Raw genomic sequence first — 23,906 nt, 5'->3', positions numbered from 1 at the left:
GCGATCCTCACAGACCTCTGATGAAGGATTATAATGGAAAGAAATGGCTCGTTTGTATCTGGTTATCTGTGTGAGATACTGCCAAGTGCCAAAGAGCCCAGAGGAGATTTACATGTCACTCAAAATTCTTCTGAAGCCAGGCCTAACAAAGCTTCTTCAAGGAAGGGAACAGGCACCAGTCTGGGTGAGGGCCTGCCTATTAAATTGTTCAAGAAAATGGATGATTAAGGTCACATAGCCAGCGAGCAGGAGTAATTCCAGGCAGATGATCGGGTGTGTTTCTAGATCCGTGGTCAACAAACTTTGTCAACAGCCAGATAGTAAATATTTTAGGCGTTGCAAGCTCCATGTCATCTCTATGGCATATTCTTTGTTTTCTCCTTCGAATTCTTCACAAATGTAAAAACCTCTCTCAGCTCAGAGGCCATACAAAACCATGTGCCAGACTGTAGTTTGCTTACTTCTACAGTGGATCATTGGATAAGTTACCTTTTAAAGTATGTTACTGGGGGCGCCTGGGTGGCGCAGTCGGTTAAGCGTCCGACTTCAGCCAGGTCACGATCTCGCGGTCCGTGAGTTCGAGCCCCGCGTCGGGCTCTGGGCTGATGGCTCAGAGCCTGGAGCCTGTTTCCGATTCTGTGTCTCCCTCTCTCTCTGCCCCTCCCCCGTTCACGCTCTGTCTCTCTCTGTCCCAAAAATAAATAAAAAACGTTGAAAAAAAAATTATAAAGTATGTTACTGTACCTTCTGACAGTTTTTAGTAGCTACTACAGTCCCAAGACTATCCTGAACTCTATTAGAATTTTGTTATACCGAAATAATCCAGTTGACAGGCTTATGAAGCAAACAGTATTATACACACACTTATTTATTTCGGTGTTTACTGCACACCTAATGCAGGGTGTCAGGCGATCACGACCATCCTTATAGAAGGAGATAAGCCAGTACACTATGACGTATACAACCCAGTTAAGGTTCTAAGCGAAGTAAAAACTGCAAAGGTGCCAGAGGAAAGGTTAAACAAGAAATAGCTACGGGAGCTCTGATGTAGTAAAGATTCCATCTAGTAGGAGCAGAAACATCAAAGGCTGCAGGGGTGGCAGTAATTGAGATAGATTAAGAAGTATTAAAAAGCTGAATGGCAGTGAAGGAAAGTCCCACACAGACTGAACACCTTTAGCCAAAGCATGACAGTGGGAAAACATAAGCTGCATTCCGAGAAAATTAAGTAGTGGTCCAATTTGTTCAGCTTTAATGATGTGGAAATTACTTGGAACCCCGGAGAGGAAAATAGTGGGAAACAGGGCTAAATAAGTAGGTTGGGAGGGTCAGAGCAGAGAAAGCCTTGAATGCCATGCTAAAAAGTGAAGACAATCTCCAGGCGGTAAGGACTCAGGAAAGGTTTCTGACAGTGTAGCACAATGATCAGAGGTGCGTTTAAGGAAGGTTACTCTGGTAATGACAAATATGATGCGCTGGAGAAGGCAGAATGTCCAAACCCCAGTTACGAGGCCATTCTAAAAATCCACACATATGAGAGCTCAAACCATAAGAGAGAGAAGATAAAAAAGCACAAACAGAACTAAAAGTACTCTCCATACCACTGACTGGATCTGGGCTGATGGAGAGACGGAAAGCAGGTCAGAGGTTTAGAAACATCTAGCAGACAATGAGAAGTCACTCTATAAAGCCTTTAAGCAAAGGAATAAAAAATGAAAGCATGCCTTAGGAAGATTAATCAGGCAGTGGTGAATAAGGCAGAGTGGATATAAAGAGACCAGAGGTCAGAGGTCACCGGGGAACTACTACAGTAACCCAGCCTTATGGCGGTGCCAGTCTGAGCTTGGATCATGCATGGCAATGGAGCCGGAAAAGTAGCCACGGACAGGAGTCATTTCAAAGGACTCAAAAGAGTCTAGTGGCCAACGGAATAGAGTAGATAAAAAAAAAAACAAAAAACTGCCATACTTGAGGACTGCATAAATGGGAAAATAGTTAATAACGATGTGGAAAATTGGAAAGGAAAGCAAACCTGGAGAGAATAATGAAGAGTTCTGTTTTAAGTATGATAATTTGCAAACAGCAGGTATCCACGCAAAAATGGTCCAAAACTATTTAAACATAGAGAACTAGAATTGTGAGTGACAAGCCATACAAATGACGACAAGCAACCAGTGTACCCCCTTAGAACGTATAACGATCTGCCACTACAGAAGCCTCATTCATAACAAATATTTACTAGATTACTACTAAATCCCAGGCTAACCACTAAGGATAAATGAGTAACGAAGACAGACACTGCCCCTGCCCTTACGTGCTCTACAGTCTAGTACGAAAGAGAGATGAGCAAATGGGCAATCAGAACACAACCAGGTAAGGGTCACTGATGAGGAAAATGAAATGCAAGGTGCTATAGGAGCATAAAGAGAGGTATCCAAACCGGACTTAGGGGTATAACACAGAAAACCTTTCTGTGGCGATGGGTTCTAAGCTATGGGTGGGGTGCTTAAAAATCAGGAACCATTTCACACGGCGAGAACTTTTAAGCCACTGATTACTCTAAAATGATTGAAATAAGAGAGGGGCATGACCAGCATTTTAGAAAGATAAATCTGGCTGTAATCCAAGTAGCAGGAAAGTAGTTATTTAGCAGACACCATCAGTAGTGATTCAAAAAAGAGAGAGGGGGCCAGGATGACTCCCCTGTTCTGACTTGAGACAATACATGGAGAGTGGTACCACTCACCAAACCAAGGAACACAACAGAAGTTTCTCAAGATGGGGAGAGGAACTGAGTCAGTTTGGGACTCGTAGAGTATATGTGTCTCTGACACATCCAAGCCATTTGACACAAGGCTAGATATATGGAAACACAGACTGGAGATGTGGGCTTGAGAGGATCTGAATCCAAATACGACATGTTCATAAGATGACAAAAGGCCCAAGTGGAAGCCTGAGGACGATAACTTAAAGGCCTCCACCAAAAGCCTTCCCCAGCAGAACCAACAGCATTCTATATGTTATTCTTAAAACTGTGAGCTTTGCACATAGTCCTTTTTCTGCTTAGTTAGAATAAGAAATTATGATTGGCAAGGGGGAAAAAAGCAATGGCTCATTCTGCTACTTGAGCGTATTTTCAGATGCAATGGGTATTTGCAAAATATAGTATTTATTTGTACAACCTCTCTTAAAATAGCTACCTGATGAATCAACAGACAGCCTGTGTTCCTATGTGTTTATGTTCATTTGGACATTAATACGCTTTTAATTGTCAGCCAAGCTTAAACTGACAAAAATTGTGCAAGTATCTCTGTCAAGCACCTTCAAGCCTCGGGTACCTTCTACCTCTGGGCTCTGACGAAGCCCAGAAGCTGAGCTTTTAAGAAGGAAAGGCAATGGGGCGCCAGGGCGGCTCAGTCAGTTGAGCATGAGCGTCCGACTTTGGCTCAGGTCATGATCTCGCGGTTTGTGAGTTCGAGCCCCACGTCGGGCTCTGTGCTGACAGCTCAGAGCTTGGAGCCTGCTCCGGATTCTGTGTCTCCCTCTCTCTCTACCCCTCCTCCACTCATGCTCTGTCTCTCTCTGTCTCAAAAATAAACATTTTTAAAAAATAAAAAAAAATTTTTAAAAAAAGGAAAGGCAAGACCTCTTCTGAGACACTAAACCAGAACTGAATATACATACTCCCCCGGATCTGGTCTAAGGTTTGAGGCCACAGAGGATGTGGTCCCTCAAAATACGAGAAGTAATGAGAAATAAGAAGAGTACTGTTAAGCAAAGGTATACAGATCCTGAAACTAAAATCAATCCCTTCACATCAATAGGGTAAAGAGATTCTTGTTCTTATTTTAGTGGCTTAAACAACCCTCAAAAAAGCATTACAGTCATAGTCCACACTCCACATATGAAGTGGACTAAATGCTATTAATGCTACTTCATGACAAGAGGACTGAAAGTGCCCTGCTAATGTAACCCAGGACTATATTTCAGACTAGAGATAGGAACCATATGATCCTAGGAGACTTTGTACACTCACAGAAAAATATTTACCAAGCAAAGTCTACACTAAGTCCTGAGACTAAAAAAGTGAGTAAAACACAACTTCAGTCAAAAGGAGCTTATGCCCGAAGAGGAGAAAAGATGCACACACAAATTACCATAACTGTTACGGGACTAGAGAAGGCAGCAGTGGAATCCTGTTAAAGAGCATTAGCTGAGAGGGAGAGGGGGAAAAAAAGGATTCCCAGCTTTATAGGACAATTTAAACTGAAACTGACGATCAGAGGGGGGGATAAAAGGTCAAGAATGCCCTCACTACAAATCCAAGAGAGAAGAGTAAAAACAAGTTTTCAAAATCTTAAACAAAACCAAATTTTAAACTCTCTGAATCCCCCCAGCGAGGACAAGTCTGGAGTTCTGTTTCTGTTTACTTTTCAAGAATCTAAAACATCTATACAAAGAACCATGCCTGGCTTTGAATTTTCCAGTATTAAAATACTGAAAAGCTCAAAAATCGTGCTAAGAAGACAAGATCCTCCAAATTCGTAACAGGAAATATGGCATTTTCCCAGATTATTTTCTGGCTTCGGTGAAGAGAGAGAATGGGGACCACACTGCAGCAGCAGGATTTATAAATATGAATTACAGGATAAGATGATTTTCCAAACATCTGTCAAAAGTTCATTTGATCCACGGGAAAAGGGGAAAAAAAGACTCAAGAGAAGCCAAATATAGTGACTAATATGTGGACCTTTTATAGACTTCAGCGGGTTGATGGCCTCATGGGCATCACATGCCCACTCAACAATAATAAACATACAAAGCCTACACAATAATGCACTTCATACCATCCAGAGCACTTTCCCATGTACCCGCTCATTTGACTCTCACAATGCACATAGTGGATACCTCTGGTTAAATGTAAAGACAGAGAGCCCTGGTATTTTAACATGCTATACATAGTGGGAAGATGTAGAGACGCCAGGTAGCTTCGTGGTTAAAAGAAAACCACTGTTCTGCCACTTCCTACTTATATAGTCTTGGGTTAGTAGTTTCATGTTTTCTTCTAGGGTACTTTACGTATAAAATGAGAGTAACAACTATCTCATGGAGTTATTACCCAAGATTAAATAAAAACAAGTATGATAGCTAGTATAGTGTCTGACATATAATAGGTACTCCTTAAATGAAAACTAGCAATGGTAGTTTTCAAAAGCTCTATAAATACCTGGTGCAACGCTGTTACTAGGAGAGCACTTTTCCCCTGCATTTAAACTGCGCTCAGATACCTAGATGTTTTATAACAAAGCAGGCAGCTGTTGGAAACAGCCCCTGAAGGTTTATTCGCTGTTTGTTTCTTGTATGTTGTAATGGGGGGGGGGGGGGGGCAGCACAAGGAAAGTTGACTAAAATATGTGTAGAAATAAGCTATTTTTATAATTTTCCAACTTTCGCTTGATGATGTACTGAAAGACCTGGACAAAATTATACCATATCCCTTTCCCTGTTGTTAAAACATAGGCTATTTGGGACACTTAATCCCTACTTCTGAACATTCTGCTTATGTATTGTGTGGGACGTGCTTTGGAAACAAGTTAGTGTCCATTAATTTGACTAGCAAGAGGAAATAGCCACCTTTTTACTTTCTCAGTTCTACGAAGTGAACTAAATGGAGGTCTCTTAACTGAGATTAGAATTCAGGTTTTCTACTTTTCAAAACTATCATGTCTTGAAAAATATAAAATTAGGAGTTTTCATTTGTACAGGTCTCAAAACAGACCCTGAAACTTGCTATTGTCCCTAAATCTTCAATCTAGGCTTGACTATGTACGTCAGGTGATCAAGTCATGTGACTGTGTTTGTGAAATTAATCACCAAATTGCTATTTTCATCTCCTGAGAATTTCATTCCAAAAAGATTTGGTCCTTTTTACTGGATTCCACTCCTGCTCTATTTTCCCCATTACAATGAGAAAGCACTGCCATCTACTGGACTCTGAAGATATTGCTGCTATAGCTTTTAGTCCGAGAGAATTCTTACAATTCTACTGCTTTTTTGCACTTTGTCAATAATATAGCAGTTAGAGTTATTTTGACAGTATGAGTTACATAAAAATAAAATTCCAGGAGTCGGGGGTCAGGGTAAAGTAGGATAGGAGACAGAAATAATACCACCACCCCCCCCCATCCCTCCACCCCCCACCCCATTATTGCTGACAGTCCTAAATACAACATGCATTCACCTACATTCATTAACAAATTTCTACTGAGCACCTACTATACTATACCCCAGGTACTGGGCAAGGGACACAATGTTAACACGATAGGATTAGAGAGGTAATCTCCCTTATCATATGATAGAGTTTAGCACCTAATGGGTAGTTTCCATTTATTATTGAATTCTATTCATGTGCCAGGCTCATAATGTTCACGACCACCTTTCATGCCCCAATTTATGGTGAGGTAGAAATTGCTACCTCCATTTACAGAGGAGAAAATAAACTCAGAGGTGACTCAATTTGCCCAAGATCTCTCTCGTAGGTAAGTTAAACTAGGAATTAAACTCACAGCAATCTGACTCCAAAACCTGTATTCTAAACCACCAGGTTACACTCATCCAGGTAGCTGTCAGCATCCTCCCCAAAACAAGAGGAGCTGACAAAAGGCAATTCAGGCAAAGATGGTCTTACATGTCTATGTTAAAGGCAAAAGTCCTAAACTGAGAACTGAAGGTTTCCAGCTTATTGGAGAAGGAGCTGAGCCAACAGCCTCTTATCCCCCCTGCCCCCCTAATTGCCATTGTGGCAGTTAAATCCATCTAGAAAACATCTCTTCAAGCCACCTAGCCTTATTCATCAACTTCCATCCGCTCCAACTTCAAGCTACAACAGTGTTCCTCTCTGGTTCTCCATAGTCCCCAAACATTAAAAAGGGCACCTCTACCTAAGGTGCTCTTCAAATTGCTTATATTCTGCTCTAATTCACCTGCATCATCTGCAAGACCCAAATAACTGACACCAAAAACAATTTTTCAAACTAATCCCTAAGATTTTCCGGTGTGTCCAATAGTTTCCAAACACACTCCTGGTAGCGAGACCGAACTGACTAATCCGTAATAAAATTGTACTGCACTTCATCAAAAGTCACCATTCTGTTTTGACCCTCCAAAGAATTATGTAGAATAAGAGCAAACAGCCCAGATCTTCTTTTAGGAAAGTCAATAATCTAGATTTAGAAAAGATGAATTGGGGTGGTTACAAAACACGTTTTTGCTTTAGAAAGCATTTTACCTTAAGCCACACTAAACAAACTTATGATGATACTTAAAACAAGCTTCTGTTTACACAGTGCTTTTTACACTATGTGTCAAGGCACAGCTGGACTAAACAAAACTCACAGAATTAGGAAAACCCTCTTACCTTATGTTCAAATGGAGCACCATAGTAGCCATCGTTCAGCCCAAAAATTATTTCATTCTGGTTGCGGGCATGAATCTATAAAAGAAGAAAAACACCCTATCAGTTCTTCTCATTCCAATTAAGTTTTAATATGATTGGAGCATGACAGTTAAAACAGGACCTGCTTCAATGCTGAAAAACAGGCTGACTAATCTAACAAGCCAGCAGAAAACAAATCACTTATCCTAAGACCAGAGAATCCATTGAGAGCCTCTTGCTTTAGTCAAAGGGCTCACAAAATCATCACATGAGATAACAGGCACCATCATTCACATATATTTTCCACAAATACTTCTTGAGATTGCTACGGAAAGGCTAGTTCTAAAACACAAGGGATCCAGAGACATACTGTATATTCTCTGATCTCAAAGAAAACACAATCCTAGTCCATAAGAGTGCTTTAAAAAACATAAAGTCCTGAGGTGCCTGGGTGGCTCAGTTGATTGAGTGTCTGACTTTGGCTCAGGATCTCTCGGTCCATCAGTTTGAGCCCCACGTCAGGTTCTATGTTGACAGCTCAGGGCCTGGAGCCTGCTTTGAGTTCTGTGTCTCCCCTTCTCTCTGCCCCTCCCCTGCTCGTGCTCTTTCTCTCAAAAGAATAAATAAACGTTAAACACACACACACACACACACACACACACACACACACACAAGTCCTAGAAAAAAACATACAAGATTAATATTATTTTCTGTTTTCAAAAACACAGTTTAAAGATAATAATACCTAAGCTGCATCATCACTCTGGACCCTAGTTTCCTCAACTAGAAATGAATGAGTCAGATTATGCTCTGTTATATCACACTTCTGTACCTACCCGCCCCCCCCCTTCCTCCGGCTAAATCCAACATATCATCCAAATTTCACTCAAGATGACCAATCAATTTAACCTAACTAACGTTTGTAAAACAATCCGTTCAGTGACAACAGAATACACGTCACATGTATAGGAAACACTCACCAAATAGAGATCTTATATTCTGGGCCATAAAATAAACCTCACAAAAGCCAAAAGTATTGAAATCATACAAACTATTTTCTCTAAATCCGTCAGAATTCAAGTAGAAATCAAGAAAAGAAGGATATCTGGAAAATACACAAATGTTTGAAAATTAAACACCATACCTCTAAATAACCCTTGAGTCAAGAAATAAAAGGGAAATTAGAAAATATTTTGAATTGAATGAAAATGAAAATACAACATTGAAGTCTGTGAGTCAGAGTTATTGCAAGGCTTAGAGGAAAATTTATTAAATGCTTACTTTAGAAAAGATAAGTCTCAAAACAGTAATGCAAAATCCTACCTTGAGAAACTAGTAAAGAAGAGCAAAGTAAACCCAAAGCAAGCAAAAGAAAGAAAATTATAAGTATAAAATGAGAAATCAATGAAACCGAAAATAACGATAATCAATGAAACTAAATACCAGTTCTTTGAAAAGCTAAGAAAATGGATAACTCTCTAGACAGAGTGATTAAGAGTAGAAAGAGACAGAAATTACTGATAGCAAGAATGAAAGAGGAAAGGATCATTAGACAGCCTATAAGCCTTACAAGAATAGAATAATACTGTGAAAATTTTTATACTAATAAATTTGAAATCTTATGTGAAACTGACAAACTCTTAGGAAAACAAACTATCAAAGCTCACTCAAAAAGAAATAGATAACCTAAAAAGCCCCATATCTAGTTAAGTAATAGAAGTTATACTTTTAAACTTTCCCACAGGGAAATCTTAACACCCAGATGGGTTCACTGAAGAATTCTGTCAAACATTTGTGTAATAATGAATACCAACTTTGTTACACAAATCCTTCCAGAAAACAGAAAACTAAACACTTCCCAATCTATTTTACAAGACCAGCATTACTCTCATACTAAACCAGAAAAGAACAATGCAAGAAAAGTACAGACCAATATCCCCCACGGACACAGATGAAAGAAGTCTTACCAAAATATTAGCAAATATAATCCATTATGAAAGGAAATTTCCTGAACCTGATAAAGTGTTTACAAAATTTACAGCTAATATTATACTTAATAGCAAAGGACTGAATACTTTTAGCCAACATCAGTAACAAAACAAGGATGTCCAGGGGCGCCTGGGTGGCGCAGTCGGTTAAGCGTCCGACTTCAGCCAGGTCACGATCTCGCGGTCCGTGAGTTCGAGCCCCGCGTCAGGCTCTGGGCTGATGGCTCAGAGCCTGGAGCCTATTTCCGATTCTGTGTCTCCCTCTCTCTGCCCCTCCCCCGTTCATGCTCTGTCTCTCTCTGTCCCAAAAATAAATAAACGTTGAAAAAAAAAAAATTTAAAAAAAAAAAACAAAAACAAGGATGTCCACTCTACTCATTTCTATTCAACATTACATTGTACTGAAGTCTGAACCAATGAAATAAGACAAGAAAAAGAGAAAAAATACATACCCATTAAGAAGAAATTAAACAATGTGTGCACAGATATGACTGCCTATATAGGAATTTATAAAAGGAATCTACCAAAAAACTACTAGACCTAATAAATGAGTTTAGCAAGTCAGAGAATACATGCTCCACACAGAAATGTTTGTATATATTAGCAACAATAGTTGCAAATAGGAATAGTTTTTTAAAGGAACAGCATCTAAACTAGCATTAAAAAACATGGAATCCACAGGTACAAATCTATCAAAATATGTGCAAGATCTGTATACTGAAAACTACAAGATGCTGATGAGTGAAATAAGATTTTCACAAATGCAGGGATACCATGTCCATAGATTGAAACACTTGATACTATTAAGATGTCAATTCTTCCCAAATTTTCTTAGATTTTTGTAGAATTGACAAATTAGTCCTAAAATACATATGTAAAAGCAAAAGATCTAGAATAGCCAGAACAACTCTGAAAAAAGATCAAAGTTGGAGGATGCATATTACCTGAATTCATGATGTATAAAACTACACTATTCAAGATCATGTGGTATTGGCATAAAGACAGACATGCAGATCAATAAAATACAATACAGTCCAGAAACAGACCCATATAAATGATTTTAAACAATTCATTTCAACAAAGATAGCAAGGTAATTCAATAAGAGCTCTTACAACAGAGTACAGGAACAAATGTTCATCTATCTGCAAAACAACGAACCTTACACTTTAAATAAAAGTGAATTCAAAATGATCATAGGCATAAACATAAAACCTAAGACTGTAAAACTTCTAGAGAAAAAACTCCATAAGAGAAATCTTTGTAACCTTGGATTAGGTGGAGATGTCTTAGATAAAACACAAGAAGGATGAAACATTAAAGTAAAAGCTAATATAGCAGACTTCATCAACACTTATAAGCTTCTGTTCTTTGAATGGCACTTAAAGAAATGAAAAGCCACAGACTGGCAGAAAATAATTGGAAAATACAGATTTTATAAAGAACTGACTCATATCCAGAATACATACAGAAATTCTACTCGATAATGAGAATTCAAACAACCAAATAAAAAGTGGGCAAGAATCTGAACATTTTACAAAAAAAGGGTAAGAGAAAGAGAGGCTGATGACAAACATTTTTTTAACTGCTCAACATGATTTCATTACCAGAGAAATTCAAATTAAAATCACAAGATTCTATACACCCATAACAAAGCAGCACAAACAGAAGAAAGAGAAATTAAGAAAACAATCCCATTTACAATTGTACCCAAAAAAATAAGATACCTAGGAATAAACCCAAAAAAGCAGTGAAAGACCTATGCTCTGAAAACAAGAAATTAAAGACAATGCAAAGAAATGGAAACACATTCCAAATTCTACACTCATGGACTAGAAGAACAAATATCGTTAAAATGTCGTACTACTCAGGGGTGCCTGGGTGTCTTAGTCAGTTAAGTGTCCAACTTCAGCTCGGGTCTTGATCTCATGGTTCATGGGTTCAAGCCCCACGTCAGGTTCTGTGCTGACAGAGCCTGGAGCCCTCTTCAGATTCTATGTCTCCTCTCTCTCTGCCCCTCCCTGGCTCATGCTCTGTCTCTCTCTCTCAAAAATGAATAAACATTTAAAAAAAAATTTTTTTAATGTCTTACTAATCAAAGCAATCTACACATTTAATGTAATGCCTATCAAAATACCAACAGCATTTTTTCACAGAAATAAAATAAACAATCCTAAAATATATATGGAACCGCAAAAGACCCTGAATAGTCAAAGCAATCTTGAAAAAGAAAAGCAAAGCTGGAGGCACCACAATTCTAAACTTCAAGTTATATTATAAAGCTGTGGTAATCAAAACAGTATGGTACTGGCATAAAAACAGACACATAGATCAATGCAACATAATATAAAATCCAGAAATAAACCCACAATGATATGGTCAATTAATCTTTGACAAAGCAGAGAAGACTATCCAATGGGAAAAAGACAGTCTCTTTAACAAATGGGTGTTGGGAAAACTGGACAGACACATGCAAAAGAATGAAACTGGACCACTTTCTTCCACCATACCCAAAAATAAGTTCAAAATGGATTAAAGACCTAAATGTGAGACCTGAAACCAGAAAAATCCCAGAAAAGAACACAGGGAATAATTTCTCTGACATTGGCTGTAGCAACATAGGTCCCCTGAGGCAAGGGAAATAAAAGCATAATTAAACTATCAGGACTACATCAAAATAAAAAGCTTCTGCACAGCAAAGGAAACAATCAACAAAACTAAAAGGCAGCCTACTGAATGGGAACAGATATTTGCAAATGACGTATCTTATAAGGGTTAATATCCAAGATATATAAAGAATTCATAAAACTCAACACCCAAAAAGCAAATAATCCAATTTAAAAAAGGGCAGAAGGCACAAACAGACATTTCTCCAAAAAAGACATTCACAGCCAACAGACACATGGAAAGATGCTCATCATCACTTACCATTAGGGAAATGCAAATCAAAACTATAATGAAATATCACCTCATAACTATCCGAATGGCTAAAATCAACAACACAAGAAACAACAGGTGTTGGCAAGAATGTGAAGAGAAAGAACACTCACGCACTGTTGGTGGGAATGCAAACTGGTGCAGCCGCTGTGGAAAACAGTATGGAGGTTCCTCAAAAAGTTAAAAATAAAACTACACTATGATCTAGCAATTGCACTATTAAGTATTTACCCAGATAATACAAAAACACTAATTCAAAGAGATACATGCACCCCTATGTTTATAGAACCATTATTTACAGTAGCTAAGATATGTAAGCAGCCCAAGTGTCCATTGACGAATGTATAAAGAAGATATGGTGTGTGTGTGTGTGTGTGTGTATGTGTGTGTGTGTGTGTGTGTGTGTGAGAGAGAGAGAGACAGAGAGAGAGAGAGGGAGGGAGGGAGGGAGGGAGGGAGACAGAGAGAGAGAGAGAGACAGAGAGAGAGAGAGAGAGAGAGAGAGAGAGAGAGAGAGAGAGAGGGATGGAATATTACTCAGCCATAAAAAATGGAAGCTTGCCATTTGCAATGATTTGGATGCATCTAGAGAATATAATGCTAAGTGAAATGAGTCAGTCAGAGAAAGATAAATACTGTATCATTTCACTCATATGTGGAATTTAAGAAACAAAACAAATGAAGGGAAAAAAGAGAGAGAGAGGCAAGCCAAGAAACAGACTCTTAACTACAGAAAACACACTGATGGTTACCAGAGGGCAGGTGGGTAGAGGAATAGGTGAAATAGGTGATGGGGATTAAGGAGTGCACTTGTCATGATGAGTACCAGGTAATTAAAATAAAAACTTAAAAAAAAAAAAAGAATCACAAGATACCACTTCAAACCCACCAGAATGGCAAACAGTTTGGCAGCTTCTTATAAATTTCAGCACACACTTAACCACTAGACCCAGACATCCCATTCCTAGGTATTTACTCAAGAGAAATGACAACATATGTCCACAAAAAGGCCTATATTTAAATATTCACAGCAGCATTACTCATTGTGGTGGTTACTAGACTTCACACATTTGTCAAGCCTACTGAACTGTATACCTTAAAAGGGTGAATTTTATTATATATACATTATACCTCAACAACCTGACTTGCAAAAGAAAATTTCATTCAAAAGTCAGCCCAACCTGACTCTACCTAGTCCTGTCTAAATACCTCTTCCATATATTCCCCCAAATTGTATTACAAAGCCATAGTAATTAAAACAGTATGGTACTATGCAGGTCTATGCAAGTATTCATCAACTATCAGTGTACTAAGTCTAAGGATCTTGTCTTACCCACCTCTGGATCCTTAACAGTAAGAACAATGCCTGATAGAAAGTACATGATCAATGAACCTAAGTAATTCTGTCTATTATCCTCATACATCTTAATCTTGCTTAGTCTGAAAATTTGTAACCCTATTTTTTTATGTTTATTTGTTTTTGAGAGAGAGAGAGAGAGAGAGAGAGAGAGAGAGAGAGAGAGAGATGGAGTATGAGTGGGGGAGAGGCAGAGAGAGAGGGAGACATAGAATCCCAGGCTCCAGGCTCTGAGCTGTCAGCACAGAGCCTGATACAGGGCTCAGACCCACGAATGGCGAGATCATGACCTGAGCTAAAGTCAGCCACTTAACCAACTGAGCCACACAGGTACCCCAATTTGTAATCCAAGTTTATCTGATTTTCTAGTAGTATATTACTTGTTATATCTATTTCATAGGTGAGTTCTGACTTTCTACAATGGTAGTTTCTAATTGGCTTTAAAAATGTTTTCCCTTTCTCTTGTTCTCCATTATACCAGCATAACCAGTTTTATATTTATAATAAGACACCTGAAAGTTGACTCTCTGCAATTAAGCAAGTTTGACATAAACACAGTTGGGTATTTCAAGATCACTACCTAAGGAATATGTGAGTTGAAAAGCATGAAGGCCATCTTCGTTGCTTCTATAGCCATCTTCTATAGCCATACACTCTAATGTTAAGAAGCATCATCCTCTGAGAAATGCAGGTACTTTCAGAAGAAAGACAAACAAGTACTCAATACCAGAGTCTATCCACAGAGAGCCGACTATGGTATTTGGGAAGACAGAAAGAGTACTGCCTCAGCGCAGGGCTCTGGTTGGCCAATCTAAAGGCAACAAGTATACCGTAACAAAAGAGGAAAAAAGGCCCTAAGCTAAAAGTCAGTGTTTTACAAATTTTTATTAAGACCAGTCCTAAAGGGGCCCCTGGGTGGCTCAGCTGGTTAAGTGTTCGACTTCGGCTCAGGTCACGATCTCGCGGTCTGTGAGCTCAAGCCCCGCGTCGGGCTCTGTGCTGACTGCTCAGAGCCTGGAGCCTGTTTCAGCTTCTGTGTCTCCCTCTCTCTCTGACCCTCCCCCGTTCATGTTCTGTCTCTCTCTGTCTCAAAAATAAATAAACATTTAAAAAAAAATTACAAAAAAAAAAAAAAAAAAAAAAGACCAGTCCTAAAACAGGGAGAATAATACAAAAACAAAAAAGATTAAGAATCTGTAGCCATTAGAATTTAGTTATGGAAAATATCCATTATATGCATTGTTCTGGTCACTATATAGAAGAACACAAAATATACAATAAGCAAAATGAGGGCAAAGGACTTTTTTTTAATCTGATAAAAAAACATGTAGAATTAAACTGATTCTTTAAAAGAAATATACCAGAAAGTCTATATTGAATAAATATTAAGAAACATCAAGGATATTCATAGATATGACAAACATTTTAAATATTTAAATATTTTAAATATTTAAATTTTTAACAGCAGTCCCTCGGGTATCACAAAATAGATACAGCACTCATTCCAAGGTAGGTGGACTACCAAGGACTATATGTCTATATTAGTGTGATACAAAACACAGAATAAATTTGTAAGTCAGCCAGGCCTGGAATCAAATCCCAGCTCCACCTAGCAGTGTGATCTTGAACAGTTTCTTAAACTCTCTATGGTTCAATTTTCCCATCTGGAAAATAAGGGCAATAATACCAAACTTCACAAGGCTGATATAAACACAAATTATAATAATCTATGTCTGGGGATGGTAAATAGGTTTCATATCATATGCAGCTCTGATAAATTACTAGTTGCATCCCAGAACAGTGTCAGAAGGGATTATGGAGCTACTTCCGAGCTCAGCTAGAAGGGTGCTATGATCCAATAGCTACATCGCTCAAAGGGGATTGGTAGCAGTGTATAAACCAGGCAATTGTTATCTCCGTGCTCAATAAACAGTAGCTCTCCTTATTCCTGAAACAACTCAACTCTACGGATCATAAGAGAAGCTCTTTATAGTACATTCCATATTTGCAACTTAATGTTCAGATTCTATTGGGGAATATCCAATAAAACAGAAGAAAAAGAATGCTATTGGAAAGTATATTCTTTCCTACACCTCCCAGAAAAAAATCCTCTTAAATTAGCAGCTTAGGGTGCTTCCTCATAAGTTGCCTCAGTTAAAAATTATTTTTCAAACTTGGTAATGACTCAAATTTCTATAATTAAGTAAACAATCATCAAAGTTCTCTCTTTATGATCGGAAATGTGGAATCGTAAGAATCTACAGAAAGGTTAGATAGGTTAATTTAGAGAAGACAACTACTCATAACTAGAATCTAAAAATTACCTAAACATTAAAAAAAAGTGGGGGTGCGCCTGGGTGGCTCAGTCAGTTGAGTGTCCAACTTTGGCTCAGGTCTTGATCTCGCGGTTCATGGGTTCAAGCCCCGCATTGGGCTCTGTGCTGACAGCTCAGAGCCTACAGCCTGCTTCAGATTCTGTGTCTCCCTCTCTCTCTGCCCCTCCCTTGCTCATGCTCTCTTTCTCTCTCTCTCTCAAAAATACATAAACATTATAAATAAATAAACAAATAATTACCTGCTGACCCAAGTATTTCAGCCCATCCAAACAGACTTTCCATTCAATCAAAAGCTGGTAGATGTCCTCCTTTCCACCCCATATCTTCACCACGAAACAAGACACAGATGTATCAAGACGGTCTGGCATTATTCCAAAATCGAGACTCCGCCACGTTGGATTCTGTTGATGGAAAGGAGAGCATGCTTTATGAAGACTCTAACTTGTTTATAATTATTTCAATTAGGTTATAAATCATTTTGTTTTTAAAAACCGAAAGACCTCATAAATATATTAAATTACAAACCTAAATGAATCAGGAAGACATTCCCATTAACACAATGGTAGTGATAATGGTATAAGCATACCTCAGAGCTAATTGCCGGTTTGGTCCCAGACTACCACAATAAAGCAAGTATCACACTAAAGCAAGTCAAATGAATCTTTTGGTTTCTCACCGCACAGAAAAGTTATGTTTACAATATAACACAGTCTCTTAAGTGTTCAATAGCATTATGTCTAAAAAAAAGATGTAAACACCTTAATTAAAAAATACTTTATTACTGGGGCACCTGAGCGGCTCAGTCAGTTAAATGTCCAACTCCGGCTCAGGTCATAATCTCACGGTTTGTGAGTCTGAGCCCCACATCAGGCTCTCTGCTGTCAATACATTGCCCGCTTCAGACCCTCTGTCCCCCTCTCTCTCTGCTTCCCCCCCTTCTCAAAAATAAATAAACACTAAAAAAATACTTTACTGCTTAAAAATGTAACCATCATCTGAGCATTGAGCGAGTCATAATCTTTTTGCTGGTGGAGGGCACTGCCTCGATGTTGATGTTGGCGTATGCAATGAGGATAGTACTTTACACACAGTAAAACCTCTTTCAAAATTACAATCAAACCTCTCGAACCCACCACTGTTTTTTAACAACTAAATTTGTGTAATATTCTAAATCCTTTCTTGTCATTTCAACCATCTTCACAGGATCTTAACCAGAAGTAGATTCTTTCTCAAGAAACCACTTTCTTTCTTCATCCATGAGAAGCCAGTCCTCATCTGTTCAAGTTTTATCATGAGATAACAGCAATTCAGTCCCGTCTTCAGGCTCCCCTTGTAATTTTACTTCTCTCCCTATTTCTACGTCTGTCGTTACTTCTTCCACTGAAGTCTTGAACCCCATGAGGTCATCCATGAGGTTTGGAATCAGCTTCTTCCAAAATCCTCTCGATATTGATATTCTGACCTCTTCCCATGAATCACAATGTTCTTAATGGAATCTAGAATGGTGAATCCTTTCTGGCAGGTTCTCAATTGGCTTTGCCCAGATCTATCAGAATCGCTATCTATAGCAGCTACAGCCTTATGAAATTTATTTCTTAAATAATAAGACTTGAATGTTGAAATTACTCCTTGGATCCAAGAGCTACAGAATGGATGTTGTTAGCAGGCATGAAAACAACATTAATTTCACTTTACCCCTCCATCAGAGGTCAAGAGTGTTCAGGTGCATTGTCAATGAGGAGTAGTATCTTGAAAGGAATCTTTTTCTGAGCAGATCTCAACAGTGGGCTTAAAATATTCATGAAATCATGTTGGAAACAGATGTGTTGCCACTCAGGCTTTCTTGCTCCATTTACAGAGCAGAGGCAGAATGGATTTAGCACAATTTTTAAGGGCCCTCAAATTTTCAAAATGGTACATGCCATTGGCTTCAACTTAAAGTCACCAGCTGCATTAGTTCGTAACAAGAGAGTCAGACTGTTCTTTTGAAGCTTTGAAACTAGGCATTGACGTCTTTAGCTGTGAAAGTCTTAGATGGCACCTTTTTCCAATTAAGAAGGCTGTTTGATCTACATTGAAAATCTGCTGTTTAATGTAGCCACCTTTATTAATTATCTTCGTCAGATCTTCTGGAGAACTTGCTGCAGCTTCTACATCAGCACTTGCTGCTTCACCTTGCACTTTTATGTTATAGAGACAGTTTCTTTCCTTAAACTTCATGAGCCAACCTATGCTAGCTTCAAACTTTTCTTCTGCAGTTTCCTCACCCCTCCAAGCCTTCATGTAATTGAAGAAAGTTAGGGTCTTGCTCTAGATTAAACTTTGACTTAAGGGAATGTTGTGGTTGGCTTGATCTCCTATTGGGACCTCTCAAACTTTCTCCACATCAGCAATAAGACTGTTTTCACTTTCTTATCATCCTGTGTTCACTGGAGCAGCACCTTTAATTTCCTTCAATAACTTTTCCTTCACATTCACAACTTAGCTAACTATTGGGTGCAAGAGGCCTGGCTTTGGTATATATCTTGGCTTTCAACAGGCTCTCTGCACTAAGCTTAATCATTTCTAGCTTGTGATGTAAAGCAAGAGGCATGTGACTCTTTATTTCACTTGAACATTTAACGGGCCATTGTAGGGTTATTAACTGGCCTAATCACAATATTGTTATGTCTCAGGGAAATAGGGAGGCTGGAGGAGAGGGGGAGAAGTGGGGAAATGGGCTGGTCGGTGGAGGAGTCAGAACACACACAACATTTATCAGTTAAGTTTACCATCTTATATGGGTGCAGTGCATTGTGATAGCAATGTCACAGATCACCATAACAAGTATAATCATAATGACAATTTTGAAATATCGTGAGAATCACTAAAACATGACACAGAGACAGAAAGAAGCAAATGTTTTTGGAAAAATGGTGCCAACAGACTTGGTCAAAGCCAGGTTATCATAAACATCCAATCTGTAAAAACACATTATCTGTGAAGCGCAGTAAACTGAAGTGCAGTAAAATGACGTATACCTGTAAACAGTACAGGAGCACCTGCCAACCATTTGCTGAGTGAAGAAAACAGTAAGAGGAGGAGGAACATCAGTACAGAGGCTACCGTAGTAGTGCCTGCAGATGATGGTCTGGGAGACGGAGAATGGACGTGGGACAGGTAAGGGAGATGCGTTTTGGAACTAGATGTGACAGGAGTTGCTGATGCGTTGAAGGGAGGGCATAGATAAGGGAGGAATCTACAAGGTCTCCTGGGTTTCTGCCTCAAACAACTGGGCAGATGATGTGCCGTTTTCTGAGCAGAGGGAGACTGGCAGAGGCTAAGGGATATGGTATGGGGGGGCGGGGCAAGAGACCCAAGAGACCACTCTTGAACGTGCCAGGTATGAGAGGCCTTTGGGATACATGGGCACGGATGTCAGGCTGACAGTCTGGAGCCCAGAAGAGAGGTACAGGTGGAAGTGGCAGCCATGTCATGAGCCAGGTCACCCAGGGAGAGAATGAATGAAGGGAGAAGAGGGCCGGGACCCACGTGGGTCCATAACGGTCTTAAAGCCAACAAAAACCAACAAAAACCAAACCAGCTGAACAAGGTCATGTTAGTGTGGTGAGCTGGAGAAGTCTGTTTCAGCTCCCGGGGTTTGCTTCTTCCTCTGTAAAATGAGATAATTCTTCCTCATAGGACCATACCCCAAAGCCCCGGACACACAAGGAGGGGCTCAACAGATGACAAAGCCCCAGGATGGCCCCGATTTCTCCGTTCTGACAAGACCGGAAAAGAGACAGACTTAGCTCTTCTCCAGCCGAAGCCAGCAGAAATAGGTCCCTTAGCCATCTCGATGAGTTAGTCCCCCTCAGAGCTTTGCTGATTCTCCAGGCTTCTCCAGAGCACTGGCCAGCCGAGCCCTGCCCTAGAAGGGAAGTCCGTACTGCATGCAGCTCCTCAGAATGACCACCAGTACTTCTGAATTTTGCTGCTTATTGTCACTAGGAGAATATATTCTAATTTCTCATTAACATGGCCTCATATGGTAATTCATCTATTTATTCAATACTTAATGCACAATTATTAAGAACCAACACATAAATGCCTTCAAAATACCTCTAAAGTATTAGATTCAAACCTCTATTTAAAAAATTACATTACTTCATGAAAAGGTCAGTAGAAGAATTATGCAAAAGGCTACACAATAGCACAAACGGGAGTAAATAAACTTTAAATGAATCGGGGAAAGACATCACCACAGAGGCTGTGAAACTTGACTTTTAAAGGATAAACAGGATTTCCCCAGGTTAAAATAAGGAACTACAGGCACAGGGAACACCATAAACAAGGGTCCAGCAGTATGGCGTATGATGTGGTCAGGGAGCTAAGACAACTGGAATGCATGCAAGCGTAATGGTTCACAAAGCTCAAGAAATAAACAAGGCACTAAATTGAAGGATCTCTGGGGACACCTGGCTGGCTTAGTTGGTAGAGCATGCAACTCTTGATCTCAGGGTCGTGAGTTTAAGGCCTATGTTGGGCACAGAGATTACTTAAAAATAATAATTTAAAAAAATCTTTAAAAAAAAAAAAAATGGGGGCGACTGTGTGGCTCTGTTGGTTAAGTGGCTAACTTCGGCTCAGGCCATTATCTCGCATTTCGTGAGTTCAAGACTCGTGTTGGGTTCTGTGCTGACAGCTCAGAGCCTGGAGCCTGCTTCAGATTCTATGTCTCCCTCTCTCTGCCCCTTCCATGCTCACACTCTGTCTCTGTCTCTCCAAAAATGAATAAACATTAAAAAAAATCTTTTTTTAAACCTGAAGGATGCTTTATGCCTTGCCAAGGAGTACTTTTACTTTGTACAGTATGGGGAGAAAAGTTTTAAGGTAAGAATGACAAGGTCAACTTTATGCTCTAAAAAACTTTATTTTTCATTAAGAGAATCATTCAGATAGTTGAAATGCTAAATGTAAATATAATCAATCTTACCAAATTAACAATTTTAATACAATATAAATCAGTCAATCAAACAGTCCTCATAAAAGTATAACAATTCTTGGCTCTGTGACAGTTATTTTTCTGACCAAAGCAGGGAGGGGAGTAGGGTAGTGCTTGCTTTTGTTCTGGGAGATATACTGATGCATGTGTTTTGTGGATTTGGTTGTTAAAGTTTCTGGAGATAAGACATGACTTCCAATTTCACAGCACTTTATGTGTGATATATCTTCTTCACTTATAGTTTGATATTTTTATTGCCTGATTTCCTTCCACTAAAATAAAAGCTCTGACAGACAGTAACATTGTCTGATTTGTTCACAAGATCTTCAAAGCTTGAAAAATCCGTGGTATGCACTCAGTAAGTATTTGCTGCATTAGTGAATGAATGTCTGATCAATTGATATGGGTGTCTGAGGATACTGGAAGACCATCAATAAACAGCACGATGATAATACAGTAAGCACATTTATGCAATCGGTTTTATATTGAATCATTAAAAAAAAAAAAACAACTAAATTCCCACCCATCCACAAATTTTAGCCTACGATCAACAGAATTCCATTCTTGTATGACCCCCAGGATCTACCTGACTGTAACTGTTTCAGCAGCCCTGCTAAATAAGGGTAGAGCACAATCTGACCAGTCAGTAAGCTTCGCAGATACCAAAGCGATCACTAGAAATGTGGATGGAACCACGGCAATCAACCAAACAGAACCTCTGGCTTATGAAGTCATTTAACTTCAGCCTTTGGTCTGTCAAACAGAGCTGAGGGGCAGGGCAGTATGGCAGAGAGGCAAGTGCTGAAGTTAAGCTATACTGCTAACCCACATAATCCCCTCTGTATCTTACAATACTCACTTATAAAAACCAGAACAACCATCACCTTACAGAGTTATAAAGCTTAAACAGAATAATCATAATTATAGTAATAGCTGCCATTTTAACATTTTATTAGTGACAGGTACTATATAAAGTCAGATAACATGAAAAGGACACAGAAGAAAGCCTATCCTAGCATTAGACAGAAGTACTAATCTGTTTAGTAAAACAGCCCTGTTCATATCAATAAGCCCACCTGTAGTAAATAAGACAACCAGTTAACCCCATTAGTTAAAAAGATAAAATATCATATCTCGTCAAGTCTGAGATACCACCAATGATAACAAGTATCATTATTTTATGTGCCATTAAAAAAAAAAGCAGCAATGATTTTAAGATGCATCTAGATTTTAAAGGTATTAAACTGTGAAAAAATGTGCACCTGAGAATCAATGAAACACAATAGCTAAGTGCCTTATCCAAGGTCTCGTAGTAAAAATAGCACCGGAATTTGAACCTAGGTCTCTAAAATTCCTCTCATGTTCTTTTTTGTGTGTCTGGTTCTTGGTTTTTTTTTTCACCCCACCAAATTACAGAAAACAATTTAGAACAAAAGGGACCTTAAGAGATTGTCAACAATTTCCTTATTTTGGATCCCACAGCCAGAAGCAGAAAGAGGAAGGGAGAACTCTGCCCTCGACCCGTGCCCTATTCTCTGGCCAAAAGGAACTGGGGTCCCTTCACAGGGCTCAAACTTGCTCTTACTGTTCTATCACCTCATGTACACCTGAGCAGGGCTGAGACACAAATAAGTAGTTAAACATGACAGCAAAAACTAAAATATTACCACAAGAACAAATGATTCATTACAGATATGCTATACTTAATCTTCACAAAACTCAGAGTCCTCTGAGTTGACAGCATTATCCCAATTTTTCAAAGGAGATACTATACTATATACTATTGTATATATACTATAAACCATTAAGTGATTTGCATAAGGTCACACATTTGGTTATAACTGGAGCAGGAAGTCAAAGTCTACGTATCTGCCTTTAAACACATGATAACAATTAAAGACAAAAAGAAAACAAACAAGAAAGACAACATCAGCTAACTTTTGTATAGGACGTAGGCCATGCTGCTAGGGATCATTTAGCATAAAGCATTTGGGCCTCAGTCCTAGGCAGCCCCTGAAGGAGACTCTAGTATAAGATGGGATGTTCCTCATGATAACCTTGAGTCAACGAGAAAAAGGTAAATAAAAAAGGTAAATGTTCCCTAAATAAGAAAGGGGAAGGGGGGGGGGGGGGGGAGATGTGATGTAAATATGAAAAATTCAAATGATAACATTTCACCTAACTGGAATTCAACAGACCACCAACTCCACTATCCTTGAATAGTCAAAAACAGGAAGCATGAAAAAAGAGCTACTTAAACTACCAACTTAGATCGCATATATCCTATAAAATAAATAAATAATAAATAAATAAAAATGTCAAGTCCATGCATAGAATTTGTTTATTCCTAATTGGCATTAATTGGCATATTTTTCCAGAATATGCACTTTATTAAAACATGTATATCTAAATGGTCAACAAAAGCATAGAACTGGAAAAGGTAATCAATTAGAACAGTATATGAGGAAATATAAATTAAAAACACAACGCAATACCACCATCCAGCCAGAATAGCTAAAATTTAAAAGACAGATAATACCAAGTTTGAGCAAGGATGCAGAGCAGCTAAAAACCTCACACTGCTAACAGGGCTGCAACCAGTATAAACATTTTGAAAAACTATTTGGCAATACCCATGAAAGCTGAAAATAACGATGACCCTCGCACTTGATTCCACTCTTAATTAAGTATGTATCTAAGGAAAATGAAATGCATACACATGATCACCAAAGAACATGTCATTAGATTTAATGAACTACTACATGCAACAATATGGACGAATCTCACATATATAATGATGCTTATACATGATAGATATATATCTAGATAGATAGATAGATAGATAGATAGATAGATAGATAGATAGATAGA

General features: G+C 38.8%; 1 protein-coding gene across 3 annotated transcripts in view; it reads right to left on the bottom strand.

Moving 5' to 3' along the window:
- Positions 1-23,906, bottom strand: part of UVRAG (UV radiation resistance associated) — a 301,824-nt gene that overhangs the window by 229,726 nt on the left and 48,192 nt on the right. For all 3 annotated transcript variants that reach the window (XM_040489399.1, XM_040489400.1, XM_040489398.1), the window contains exons 4-5: positions 16,291-16,452; positions 7,418-7,492 (exon numbers count right to left, since the gene is read on the bottom strand). In XM_040489399.1, coding sequence (XP_040345333.1) covers positions 7,418-7,492; positions 16,291-16,452 — 237 coding nt within the window. The remainder of the gene's footprint in view (positions 1-7,417; positions 7,493-16,290; positions 16,453-23,906) is intronic.

The sequence above is a fragment of the Herpailurus yagouaroundi genome, unplaced genomic scaffold (genome assembly GCF_014898765.1).
Source record: "Herpailurus yagouaroundi ecotype Mexico unplaced genomic scaffold, PumYag 180, whole genome shotgun sequence".
Lineage (NCBI taxonomy): Eukaryota > Metazoa > Chordata > Mammalia > Carnivora > Felidae > Herpailurus > Herpailurus yagouaroundi.
Note: the sequence above shows the minus strand (reverse complement) of the source record. Positions and strands in the feature narration are given on the sequence as shown.